Source organism: Pristiophorus japonicus, chromosome 15 (genome assembly GCF_044704955.1).
Source record: "Pristiophorus japonicus isolate sPriJap1 chromosome 15, sPriJap1.hap1, whole genome shotgun sequence".
In the NCBI taxonomy this organism is placed as follows: Eukaryota; Metazoa; Chordata; class Chondrichthyes; family Pristiophoridae; genus Pristiophorus; species Pristiophorus japonicus.
The window spans coordinates 164,082,655-164,095,874 of record NC_091991.1 but is presented as its reverse complement, the minus strand read 5'-3'; the positions used below and the strand labels follow the sequence as shown (position 1 = coordinate 164,095,874).

The following is a 13,220-nucleotide window of genomic DNA, read 5'->3' as shown; positions in this document are numbered from 1 at the left end:
CTCAGAGGACGCTCACTGTCATCACCTCCTCCTCCTCCTCCTCCCAGTCCGCTTCGCTCAACCAGCTCTTCTTTTATTTCCTCCAACTTTTTTTTGTTTTGCTCCTTTTTAATGGGGGCAAAGATGGATACCCTCTGTTTTTTTCCGTTTCCCTGCTCCACCGTTTTATTCTTTTAGTGAAGAAATTTGCATTTATACAAGCACCTTTCAAGGCCACCGGATGCAACAAAGCGCTGTACAGCCAATAAAGTCCTTTTAAAAAAAAAGTGCAGTCACTGTTGTAATGTAGGAAAATACATGATTATAACTTAAAACTGCGGAGCAGAGGAGCACGAGGCTGCGCTGCAGAGTGTGTGTGTGAGAGAGAGAGAAAGGTGGGCTGGAGAAAACGCGCGACCTGAGCGGTCCAAGTCCACGGGAAAAGCGCCAGCGGCTGGAAGCGAAGCTGTGATTGAAGGAGCAGCGAGCGCGAGCGGCTGGCAGAGAGGCGTCGAGCAATCAAACCCAACGGAAAAGGCGCGAGCGGCTGCAGTGAGCGGGGGAGCAGCGAGCGCGGGCTGGGGTCGAAGCTCGGACAGTGGCGTGCAACGAAGCGCGCGGGCGGAGGCGAGGCGAGGAGCCTTCCCCCAGAACGCCTCAGAGCCCCGGCAAAGACCGACTGTATAAAATTAGACATGCTGATAATACAGCTGTCAAGGTGTTGGGGGCCACTGGGGAAAAGATGCCCCTCCAGCCAGTGCGCCTCTAAAAGGGGCAAGTTTGCGAGCCGGTGCAAGTGTTCCGCGGGCTGGACTGCACTCGCCGACTGTATTTTTGACGCCCCTGGTCTCGACAGAACACGAAGTGTGACTGACGCATATCTGTTTATTTCCTCTAGTATCTCATTATTGAGCTTAATCAAACCGCAGCTGGATGCCAATGTTCAAGAAGCCATCTATAGAAATATATTGGCTTACGACAAAGGTAATAGTGCAAAGATTGCGGGTTATTCAATCACGCGTAATCGTTTGTTTTAGTAGAGAATGCAGATTTGTAGCGTTTGAGACACAAGTCGCTTTTTAAATTGTTACCTGGGGTGCGATGGTGATCCGAAGGCATAGCGTCAGGGAATGGGTCCAGCTCGCAGCTGCGCCACACCAAGCCCAGGTATCTTTCTGAAGGTGAAAATAAATCAGGCAGATACCTCCAATATATACTCACCTGTTTACTCTCCACTGGCAAATGGTGCCGATTCCGGTAGCCAGGAAGAAAATGGAATGGAGTAGGAAACGATGGGAAATCAAAAGGAGAGGGAAATGAGTGTGTGTGCCCTCATTAGAGATGAACATACCTTCATTAAAACAAAAGTGATGAGTAAATACTCCTGACCCTTGTTCTCCTATTCTATAGCTGCAATGGTTGCTCACATCAATTTATTTATGTTTGGCTTTTTTGATCAAATATTTAAGATGAATCACTTCAGCATGAATTCAACTTGTGACTCAATTGCATTCTACATTGTCATTAACGCAGCAACATTTGTTGGTTACAGTGGAATTTGCACTAGTCCAGCCCATTTAAATCTTCATCAGTGTCTAATTCAGAAGTGCTATATTATAGGCCCAGTTTTGGCCATGACTTGCATCAGTTTTTTTGGAGTGTTTTTTCTGGCGTAAGTTTAAAAAATGCCATTTTCCCCCAAATATTTGCTCCAGTGTAAGTCAATTAGGTACGATTTTTTTTTTTAGTTCAGTTTTATTTCAAAAGGGGGCGTTCCCAGACATTTATCCCAGTTTTGGCCATTTATGCCACTTTGGCCAGCTAAAACTTACTCCAAATAGACTTAGGTCAGCGTATGTGGCCAGCTCTGAAAAACCTTGCGGACAGTTAAGAAATCGGTGAAGTTTAGTACATTTAAAGCACCAATACTTACAAAGCACTAAACAAACCACAAAAAGTAATAAGCAATCAATAACAAATAAAAATAGTAGTCCTACCTTTATGCCAGAATCAAGTTTTTTTTTTTCAGTCCTCCCCCCAAAACACACTTTCTTCTCCCAACCACCCCCCCAAAAAGACTCTTTCTCCCCCCCCCCCCAAAACACTCTTTTTCTCTCCCCTGCCCCAAACACTCTTTCTATGCCCCCCACCCCCCAAAAAACTTCTCCTCCCCTCCCAATCAAAACTCTCAAGCACAACCATCAATAAATAAAAAATAAAACCTTGGCCCGGGAACTCAGCAGGTCAGCTAGCTGGTACGGGAGGCCATTTGTCCGGGGATAGGGTGCGGCGAGATCGGGGTGCCCCTTCGTCCGGGGATAGGGGCTGCGAGCATCGGGTCTTGCTCACAGCCTGCAGGACACGCTGGGAGGGCAGGAGCATGCGCGCAGGTGCCGGCAGTGCTTTCTGCGCTGGCCTGTTGCTCCGCCCCCCACTTCACAATGCAGGTAAGTGCGCCGAAAAAAGGGGTTGGCAAAATTGAGCCCATAGCATTTAGTATACACATGAAACATGGCTTCGTATTGAATTGTTTTCTGGAAAATAAATCAACATTCATGTCATCACTATTTGAGGCTGCCATTGTCATGAATGTTCATTACATTTAAACAGAAATAATAATGTTCAGCTTGATGGATGTTTTCAGCTGGTATAACTTCTGTCTCAATTTACATTAAATAAATGTGTGATTTTAGACTTTGTGTGAATATGAGCATTCAAACATGTTAGTGTAAAATTTATTTCCCCCCTTTTTAGAGGAGACAGAAGCATCTTTAAAGGGACAAAAGAATATCATGCCCATGTATCGAATGTTAATATGCTAATATCACAGTGTAATTTCAAGGTCTTGTGGACCAATTATTAATAAACTTGCCTGTGTTTACTTCTTAGGCAGTCCCTCGGAGTTGAGGATGACTTACTTCCACATTAAAAATGACTTGCTTCCATATTAAAAATAAGTTCTCAAGTGACTGATTAGTCTGAACCGGGAGCTACACTCTCTGTCACAAGTTGGGCAGATGGTGGTTGAAGGGCCAGTTGGTTGGAGTGCTTGGGTTGTTGTGCGCTCCTTCCGCTGTTTGCGCTTGGTCTCCACTTGCTCCCAGCGAAGAGACTCGAGCTGTTCGGCCATCTTCCCAGATTATTCTCTTCCACTTTAAGCGGTCTGGGCCAGGGATTCCCAGGTGTCGGTGGGGATGTTGCACTTTTTGAAGGAGGCCTTGAGGGTGTCCTTGAAGCATTTCCTCTGCCCACCTCGGGCTTGTTTGCTGTGTCGGAGCTCCTAGTAGAGCATTTGTTTTGGGAGTGTCGCATCGGGCATGTGGACGATGTGGCCCGTCCATCGGAGCTGATTGAGCATTGTCAATGCTTCGTTGCTGAGGATGTTGGCCTGAGCGAGAGCAGTGACATTTTTGCGCCTATCTTGCCAATGGCTTTGCAGAATCTTGCGTTGGTGGTACTTCTCCAGTCCTTTGCGGTGCCTGCTGTATATAGTCCATGTCTCTGAAGCATATAGGAGGGCAGGTGTCACTACTGCTCTGTAGACCATGAGCTTTGTGCCAGTTTTAAGGTTCTGGTCTTCAAACACTCTCCTCCTTAGGCATCCAAACTCTGCACTGGCACACTGAAAGCGGTGTTGGACCTAGTCATCGACGTCTGCCCTTGTTGACAGTAGGCTCCCGAGGTGTGGAAAATGGTCCGTGTTGTCCAAGGCCTCTTTGTGGATTTTGATAATCGGGGGGCAGTAGTGTGTTTATTAGACCATTACCAACAGTGACCTCTTTTATTCTTCTCTCTCTCTGCCATTAATCATGCACAGCAAAACAAAGTAGAAAATTAATAAATCCTTAATGATGTCACCAGTGTTGGCAATGCTGTATCTGTCTTGAATAATTTTGCATGTTTGAATGTTTAAATGTGCCTTAACTAATCTATAGCAGATAGCATCTTTGCATGAGCAGGACCATTGTTTGGAAAATAACCATATTTTTCTGTTTTTTTTCCCCCCCTCCCCAGTATTCCCCCTTCGTTGCTATGGGAACAACAGCTTTATTCATTATCTAAATGGCCATTTTCAAAATTTCTCTGAATTTCTAACTCTGAAGGATACAATTCTGCAGATTCCTTCCAATCAACTTCTTGAGGTAAAATCAAGCATTCGTGTATGTATAGGAAAATACTGCTTGACGTGAATTCTGCACAGTTCAGTCTTCTCACCAGATGCAAACACTCAAACTCAAGCGCAATGGGTTATAGTTATCTGGAAGGGTAACTGGCTATGAAGCATTTATTATTTAGTAAGGTAGTGGTGTGTCTTTATTAACATAAGGAAGAAAACAACTTCACCAAAAGCTTTAACTAGTTACTTAAAATAGTATATAGAGGAACTTCTACACCAAAAAAACAATCATGTGTTCCTCTATAGATATTCTTAATTGACAAGGTCTGTACATTTTCATATTTGCTTTGGCTCCCTATAAGAGACGAACCAACATGCTTTACCTACCTATACCTTGTCCAAAGCAAAATTGTAACTCTTCGGATGGTTTGTCAAACTGACTTTGCCAGATTTGCCAGCGTCCAAAGTGCCAGAATACAACTCATCACCAGATCGAAGTTCATGCGGGACTGATGTATTCACAAAGGGGACAAATCTCGTCATCCTGCCGCCTTATTCATGCTGAATAAATGGGGCAGTAGGCAGAGGAAAATGGTAAAAAAAAATCTCCTCTCCACTGCCACAGAGGGCCACCAACTCTATTTTAGAATGCAATCATAGAATCGTACAGCACAGAAGGAGGCCATTCGGCCAATTGTGCCTGTGCCAGTTCTCTGAAAGAGCTATCCATTTATTTCCACTTCCTAACTCTTCTCCCGTAGCCATATCCCATACCATCTGTTCCTTATCCAATGCCCCCCTGATTCCATACTCCATTTCTTACACCTTCTGTCCCCTATACTATACCCTCACTACACTATCTTATACCCCATCACAGAATTATACTGCACAGAAGGAGGTCATTTAGCTCATTGTGCCTGTGCCAGCTCTTTGAAAGAGTTATCGAATTATTCCCAATTCCCTGCTCTTTCCCCATAGCCCTGCTCCATATCCACTATTCCCTATCCAATATCCCCTTGTCCGATATCATCGGTCCCCAATCCCATGTCTCCAATCTCCTACTTCCATCCCATACTCTCTGACTGTCATTCTCTTCCCTGTGCTATGTCCCATACCTCCTGTGTCCTATTCCATGCCCCCGCCCTATATCCCCCCTATCCCATACCCCCTACTCCTGAGCTTCTCGCTGTTAACCCTCTCGCGTCTCCCCATTATATTTTAAGGGAGCCTCTAATTGGACGACCAGCGCTTTCGTTTAAAACAGATGGAAGTTTTATTTCACTATTTAAATCGGGGTCTTGCATTGATTGTAGGACCCCGACACAATTTCCAGGTACCAATGGGTGGAGCATGTGCCAAGCATATTCCACCCATTGGCACTGGATGTGGGGCGGCCTAACCAGTAGTTCTTAGATTGACTGCTGAAGGCTCTTCCGGAAATGGCACAGGTAAGTTTTCTGAATAATTTTTGTGCGGTCAGTAGATGCATTCATGCTCCTTGTGGGCTCACAATCGTTTGCTGGCCTACTATTAGTCTTTCTGTGTCTTCCTCTGCAATTAATTTCTCGCTAAGTGTGCACTTTTGGCTTGGCGCCAGGGAGGAGTCCTCCCATTTCCCTCACATTCCCCCCCTCGATCACGAGCTACCTGTCGGTGCTTGTGGAGATCTGACGGCATGCCGATATTCTGTAGATGAAGCCTGACTATGAAAAAAATATAGTTTGGGCTTCCTTCTGGTGCCATTGAGCAGGCTTACCAGATGCCTCGCCTACTATCCAATTTTCACCAGAGTTGAAAATTGTCGCTGGGGTGTCCAACATCCACAGCATTTTCATTGCAGGGACTCTTGACACTGTGGAATGCTTTATCTGTCAAATGATTATTAACAAACAAGAACAAAAAGCTTTCAGGGCAAGGCACGCAGACACAAGTGATTCAATTTTTCCAAGAAGCACTGAGTGTGAACAGAAATACAGCTGTTTGATGCTTTGTCATTACAAATTTATTCAAACATTCCACAGTCTATGACCAGACTTTAGTGACTGACATTATTGACCTAAAATTGAGAATTTCCCTATTGTGTTTTTGCAGGTGTTGAATAGCATTAATCCCAGTGAATTAGCTGATCTACTGAGCAGACCTGGATTCATTGATGACAACAAGATTCTGATCAGACTGTTAACCTATTATCGATCCGTCCAGAATCTGGTTACATTTATAGATGATTTCAACCAAAAAAGCCAAGATGTGAGCTTCAAATATTTTATGTTTCTGATCACAGGTTACAGTATAGATAGTGGTTCTTCCAAAATGGTGTCTGTTATATCGGTGTGTGTGGCCTGTGGGCCTGGAGTTTTTATGAGGTCTAAGTGCCTCTTTAAAAGTAAAACAAGAAGTGTGGATGTGCGATGGTGCGGATGCTTTGCCTGTACATTAACAAGTGCACATTGCGGGGTATGCAAGGATTGTGGAGTTTTGTTGCAGTGAGTGTCCTGACTAATATCAACATCACTAAAACAGATTATCTGATCACTTATCCCATTTCTGTTTGGGGGATTTTGCTTTGTCCCAATTGGCTCTCGCAGTTCCTACATTACATAGGATATACGGCACAGAAACAGGCCATTTGGCCCAACACCATGCTGGTGTTTATGCTTCACTCGAGCCTCCTCCCATCTTTCCTCATCTAGATCTATCAGCATAACCCTCTATTTCCTTCCCCCTCATATGCTTGTCTAGCCTCCCCTTAAATGCATCTATAATACTCGCTTCAATCACTCCCTGTGGTAGCGAGTTCCACATTCTCACCACTCTTTGGGTAAAGAAGTTATTTCTGAATTCCCTATTGGATTTCTTGGTGACTATCTTATATTGATGGCCTCTAGTTATGCTCTTCCCCACGAGTGGAAACATTCTCCCTGTATCCACTCCAGCAAAATCTTTCATAATTTTAAAGACCTCTATTGGGTCACCCCTGAGCCTTTTGTCAAGAGGAAAGAGACCCAGCCTGTTCATCCTTTCCTGATCTGTATACCCTTGCATTTCTGATATAATCTTTGTAAATCTTCTCTGCATCCTCTCCAGTGCCTCTATATCCTTTTTAGAATATGTCAACCAGAACTGTATGCAAGTGTGGTCTAACCAAAGTTCGATACAGGCTTAGCATAACTTCCCTACTTTTCAATTCTATACCTCCAGAAATAAACTGAGTGCTTGGTTTGCTTTTTTTTAATGGCCTTGCTAACCTGTGTCGCATCTTTTAGTGATTTGTGTATTTGTACTCCGAGATCACTTTGTTGCTCTAGCCCACCTAGACTCGCACCCTCCCAAATAATAGATGACCTCCTTATTCGTCCTACCAAAATATAATACCACACACTTATCTGTGTTGAACTTCATTTGTCCATTCTGCAAGTTTATTAATGTTGTCCTGTAATTTGTTGCAGTCCTCCTCAGTATTGACCATCTCCCCCAATTTGGTGTCATCCGCAAATTTAAAAATTGTGGTTTGGATTCCAAAGTCTAAATTGTTAGTATAAATTGTGAACAACAGTGGTCCCAGCACTGATCCTTGTGGAACACGACTACTCTCTGCTTTCTGTCTTGAAGCCAGCTAGCTATCTATTCTGCATCTTGTCCCCTGACTCCGCATTCTCTGACCTTGTTCATCAGTCTATTATGCGGTACCTTATCAAAGGCCTTTTGAAAATCTAGATAAATTACATCTACTGCATTACCATTATCTACTCTCTCTGTTACCTCTTCAAAAAATTCAATGAGATTGGTCAAGCAAGACTTTCCCTTTTGAAATCCAGGCTGACTATTCGTTATTATATTTTTAGTTTCTAGATGTTCTCGTTTCTCCTTTATAGGGATTCCATTATATTTCCTACTACCGATGTTAAGCTGACTGGTCTATAATTCCCAGGACATGTTCTGTTCCCCTCCTTAAATATATGTATTATGTTGGCTCTCTGCCAATTCTCTTACACTAAATCTTTTTTTAACGAATTATTAAATATGTATACTAACGCCTCTGCTATCTCTTCCCTAGATTCTTTAAAATTGCGTGAATGCAATCTATCCAGACCAAGGGTTTTATCCTCTTTGAGTTTGATTAGTTTATTAAATAGAGGGTTCAGAGCAAGTATGTTCCCTTAAAGAAAAAGGGTGACTAACATATATAGAACTCCTTGGAAGTCAAGAGGTATACAGTGTAGGATAAAGAAAAAAAGGGAGGCTTATGACAGGTACCGAGGGTTCAATACTGCAGAAACCCCAGAGGAGTATAGAAAGTGCAGGGATGAAATTAAAAAGGAAATTAGGAAAGCAAAGAGAGAGCATGAAAAATTCTTGGCAAGTAAAATCAAGGTTAAACCCAAAGATGTTTTATAAATGCATTAAGAGCAAGAGGATAACTAAAGAAAGAGTATAGCCTATTAGAGACCATAAAGATAATCTGCGTGTTAAGGTGGAAGACGTGGGTATGGTTCTTAATGAATACTTTGCGTCTGTTTTCACAAAAGAAAGGGGCGATGCAGACATTGCAATCAGGGAGGAGGGTGTGAAATATTAGATGAAATAAACATAGTGAAAGAGGAAGTATTAAGGGGTTTAGCATCTTTGAAAGTGGATAAATCCCGGGCCCGGATGAAATGTATCGCAGGCTATTAAAAGAAGCAAAAGAGGAAATAGCAAAGGCTTTGACCATCATTTTCCAATCCTCTCTGGTTACAGGTGTGGTGCCAGAGGACTGGAGGACTGCTAATGTTGTACCTTTGTTTAAAAAAGGAGAAAGGGATAGACCAAGTAATTACAGGCCAGTCAGCCTAACCTCGGTGGTGGGAAAATTATTGGAAAAAGTTCTGAGGGACTTTACAAAGACACAGATTAATCAAGGACGGTCAGCATGAATTTGCTAAGGGGAGGTCGTGTCTGACTAACATGATTGAATTTTTTGAGGAGGTAACAAAGAGGGTCGAAGAGGGTAGTGTGTTTGATGTAGTGTATATGGATTTTAGCAAGGCTTTTGATAAGGTCCCACAAGGCAGACTAGTCACGAAAATAAAAGCCCATGGTATCCAGGGCAAAGTGGCAAGTTGGATCCAAAATTGGCTCAGAGGCAGGAAGCAAAGGATAATGGTTGCTGGGTGTTTTTGTGACTCGGAGGTTGTTTCCAGTGGGGTCCCGCAGGGCTCAGTACTAGGGGCTCAATTTTCCCCACAGCTTTTTTTTGGCGTACTTGAAGAGTTACGCCCATTTTTTGGGGGCCCAGGTACGCCAAAAAAAAATTATCTAAGTTTCCCCATTGGATTACTTCATTTTGGCGTGGCCAAACTTGTCCTTTTAGTTTTGGGGGTGGAGTCTTGATCTGCGCCAAAAAGATCAGGTTGCCATGATAATCGGGGACACAATGTGAGCTGAGGCTGCAAAGTGAAACATACAGCCAGCTCCAAACACATTGCATCAATTTAAAAACACATTCAAACACATTGCATCAACTTAAAAATACATTAAAATATATTGCAGTAACTTACCTCCAATTATTAAAGTCAGTCAGCTACTCGCGCCCCTAGCCCTGGCCGAAGGACTTGCCGGTCCGCTCCCCTGCCTGATCCTGGCCCCGAGTGCCTTGCTGGTGCGCTTTCCTAGCCCTGGTCGAAGAGCTTGCCGGTCCACTCTCCATCCATAGCCCTGGCCGAAGGGCCTCCTGGTTCACTCCTCCTCCCCTATCCCAGGCCGAATGGCCTCCTCCCTCCCTGTCCCCGTACCTAACTACACCCAAAAGGCTTCCCCCCCACCCTCTCTTTCTCCCCCCCCCCCCCTCCCCCCCACCAACCTCTCTCTCCCCATCTCTTTTACCTTTCCTGCAGCCGCTGTCCGGGCATCTGCCGCACTTACCTGCGCCGATTTTCTTACCTGCGCCGATTTCTTTAACTCTCAAGAAGGTTTTTCTGCAGAAGCAGAACTGGAGTAACTCTTAGCTGGCCAAACTTGCCTAAATGGCCAGAATTAGCATGGGTGGCAGGTTACGCCCCCTTTGGCTGAAAAAAAAGTACCTAAAAAAATCGTAACTAACTGAGTTCTGTGGGTGCAAATTGTTTGGGGAAGCTGTGGTTTTTTAAATTAGGCTAAAAAAAGCAGCCTGCTTCAAAAAAATGGCACAAATCACTGGGGAAAATTGAGCCCTAGGTCCCTTGCTTTTTGTGGTATATATCAATGTAGGGGGTATGATTAAGAAGTTTGCTGATGATACAATAATTTTCTGTGTGGTTGATAATGAAGAAGAAATCTGTAGATGGCAGGAAGATATCAATGAACTGGTCAGGTGGGCAGAATAATGGCAAATGGAATTCAATCCGGAGAAGTGTGAGGTAATGCATTTAGGGAGGGTTAACAAGGCACGGGAATACATATTAAATGGTAGTCGTCGTCATCATCATCATTAAATGGTAGGACACTAAGAAGTATAGAGGACCTTGGAGTGCATGTCCACAGATCCCTGAACTTAGCAGGCCAGGTAGATAAGGTGGTCAAGAAGGCATACGGAATACTTGCCTTTATTAGCCGAGGCATAGAATACAAGAGCAGGGAGGTTATGCTTGAACTGTATAAAACACTAGTTAGGCCACAGCTAGAGTACTGTGCGCAGTTCTGGTCACCACATTACAGGAAAGATGTGATTGCATTAGAGAGGGTACAAAGGAGATTTACGAGGATTTTGCCTGGACTGGAGAATTTTAGCTATGAGGAAAGATTGGATAGGCTGGGTTTGTTTTCATTGGAACAGAGGAGGCTGAGGGGAGACCTTATTGAGGCGTATAAAATTATGAGGGGCCAGATAGAGTGGCTAGGAAGGACCTATTTCCCTTAACACAGGGGTCAACAACCAGGGGGCATAGATTTAAAGTAATTGGTAGGAGGTTTAGAGGTCATTTGAGGGGAAATGTTTTCACCCAGAAGGTGGTGGGGGTCTGGAACTCACTGCCTGAAAGGGTGGTGGAGGCAGAAACCCTCACCACATTTAAAAAGTGGGAATAGGGTGGATAACTCTTTGTCGGCTGGTGCGGACACGATGGGCAAAATGGCCTCCTTCCGTGCTGTAAATTTCTATGATTCTATAAATTGGCTGTAAAGTGTTTTTGGACGTCTTGAGGTTGTGAAAGAAGCTTTCTAAATATAAGTTCCTTCCTTCATAGAATCATACAGCACAGAAGGGCGCTATTTGGCCCATTGTGTCCGTGCCTGCTCTTTGAAAGAGCTATCCAAATAGTGCCACTCCCTTGTGAAAAAATTATCCTCATTTCCCCCTTGATTTGTTTGCCAATTATCTTAAATCTTAAATCCTTTGGTTACTGACCTTCCTGCCAGTAGAAATTGTTTCTTCCCATCTACTCTTATCAGAACCCTTCAATTTTGCCTTGACTTTCTCTGCTCTAACCGTCCTTCTGTCCATATGACATCCTGCAGTATTCCAGCTGGCTGATTGCCATATGGTCCCCAGCTGTCACTACACTAGTAATGCAGGTGCATCATTCAGGTTCCATGATTCATTGAATGCAAAACTGAATTATAATTTAGGCTGAAAACTGTATATTGTTAGGAAACCGCACCAAGCCTTGTGGTGGGGTGGGACTTGGTCTAATCTGTAACCAAACTCCAAAATACAGCTGAAAATGCTTGCACTTCCTTCCACACTAACCAGTATGTGAACAAACATTTGACTTGCATACCATGGGCTAGAAATTCGGTTCTCGGCCAAAATTGTATTTTTATGCCCAAATTATCGTTATGGCAATGCTATGGCTATGAGGCAGTAAATTCGAGCTTCAATTTGCGCAGCGGTAAAAATCGGCGTTGCACGAGGATTTGTGGCGCAAACTGCGATCCTCGCCAACTTTACTCTGAGGCCGACACCGCTGTGAGTTGGGCCTCGGGAGGGGGAAAAACACCTAAAAATAAATTGCAAAGAACAAAAAATAAAAAAATCACGAAACATTCACAGGATACTTAACTTGCGAATCGCTGCAAAAGAATAAAAAAATAAAAACTTTAACTTCCCTTTCTTGTAGGTCTTTATACTTACTGCTGATCCAAGGGCTGCAATGCAGCGTTTTCCTTGGTGTTTTTTTCTGTCCTAAATACGGGTGCACTCGGAGCCAAATTTTTGGCGAAAGCAATATTTCCCAGTTTGCTGTTTTTCACCAAAAATGGCGAAATATCTCCGAAAAACCGGTCGCAAGGTCGGCAAATTTTTAGCCCTATAAATTGAAAATTTCGATTTTTCAATCAGATTCACATCACTAATTTTTTAAACTCCAAAGCTGACTTGGAATACAGAGCCTAATTATAATTATATGCTCTTTTGTTAAGAATACAACTTGGAAATGTTGAACTTCTGAAATGGATTAAGATCTGCACAACAATCTGAGGATCATGTGTTTCACTTAAAAACAAATCTTTTCCCGCTTTCTTTTTCAGAGTCAACTGACAGATGATAATCGAGCTGCGATCTTAGAGGTTTTGTGGTTTCACTTTACCACAGTCTTGTCTGATCTCAATGACACCGATGTGGAGGAATGGCTTAATGTCAGACTACAGCCATATCTGCTTTTTATTACCACTGACCTCCTGGCTTCCAACAACACCCTGACAATTCAGTGCCTTCCCTACAGGAAAATGTAAATACAGTCACATCCATTTCTAACAAAATCCAACAATGTCCAGTGTAGACTCTTCATCAGTATTAGTTTAGCTATTATAGTATCATCACTGTTACAGTTGAACATTCACTGAACTTGTCCAATTAGTCCTTGCTTCAGTTGCATCTGGGGGCTGGAACATACCTATAAACATCCACATCACACTTATCATTAATTGTATTTAGTTCATGTTGGAGTTTGCAGTAATGAAATCACTCCCCTTTCCCCCCCCCCCCCCCCCACCCCCGCCCCCCCACATGCAGTGAATTATTGATTTAGGGAAATCTGACAAAAACATTAGTCCTGATATTTACTAGTAGGGTGCAGGGTAGTGTGGAGGAAATCCGGCAATCCCGGGGACGTGCTGGTGCTGCCGAATTTAACAGCAGAATTTTATTCTAAGTTTTCCTCCCATTTCCCAC

The 13,220-nt window shown here is 43.5% G+C and overlaps 1 protein-coding gene across 1 annotated transcript; it reads left to right on the top strand.

The window, feature by feature from the left end:
- Positions 1-543: 543 nt before the first annotated feature.
- Positions 544-13,016, top strand: LOC139280510 (uncharacterized). The gene is made up of 4 exons (XM_070899988.1): positions 544-963; positions 3,994-4,121; positions 6,188-6,343; positions 12,578-13,016. The coding sequence occupies exons 1-4, from the start codon at positions 675-677 to the stop codon at positions 12,779-12,781; spliced, it is 777 nt and encodes a 258-aa protein (XP_070756089.1). The 5' UTR covers positions 544-674; the 3' UTR covers positions 12,782-13,016.
- The last annotated feature ends 204 nt before the right edge of the window (positions 13,017-13,220 follow it).

What these genes read in the sequence shown, in the direction of transcription:
- LOC139280510 (XM_070899988.1), top strand. Translation starts at nt 675, where the DNA reads ATGCTGATAATACAGCTGTCAAGGTGTTGGGGGCCACTGGGGAAAAGA. An exon ending in TATATTGGCTTACGACAAAG is followed by an intron (nt 964 to 3,993) that starts GTAATAGTGCAA and finishes CCCCCTCCCCAG; the next exon opens with TATTCCCCCTTCGTTGCTAT. An exon ending in TCAACCAAAAAAGCCAAGAT is followed by an intron (nt 6,344 to 12,577) that starts GTGAGCTTCAAA and finishes TTTCTTTTTCAG; the next exon opens with AGTCAACTGACAGATGATAA.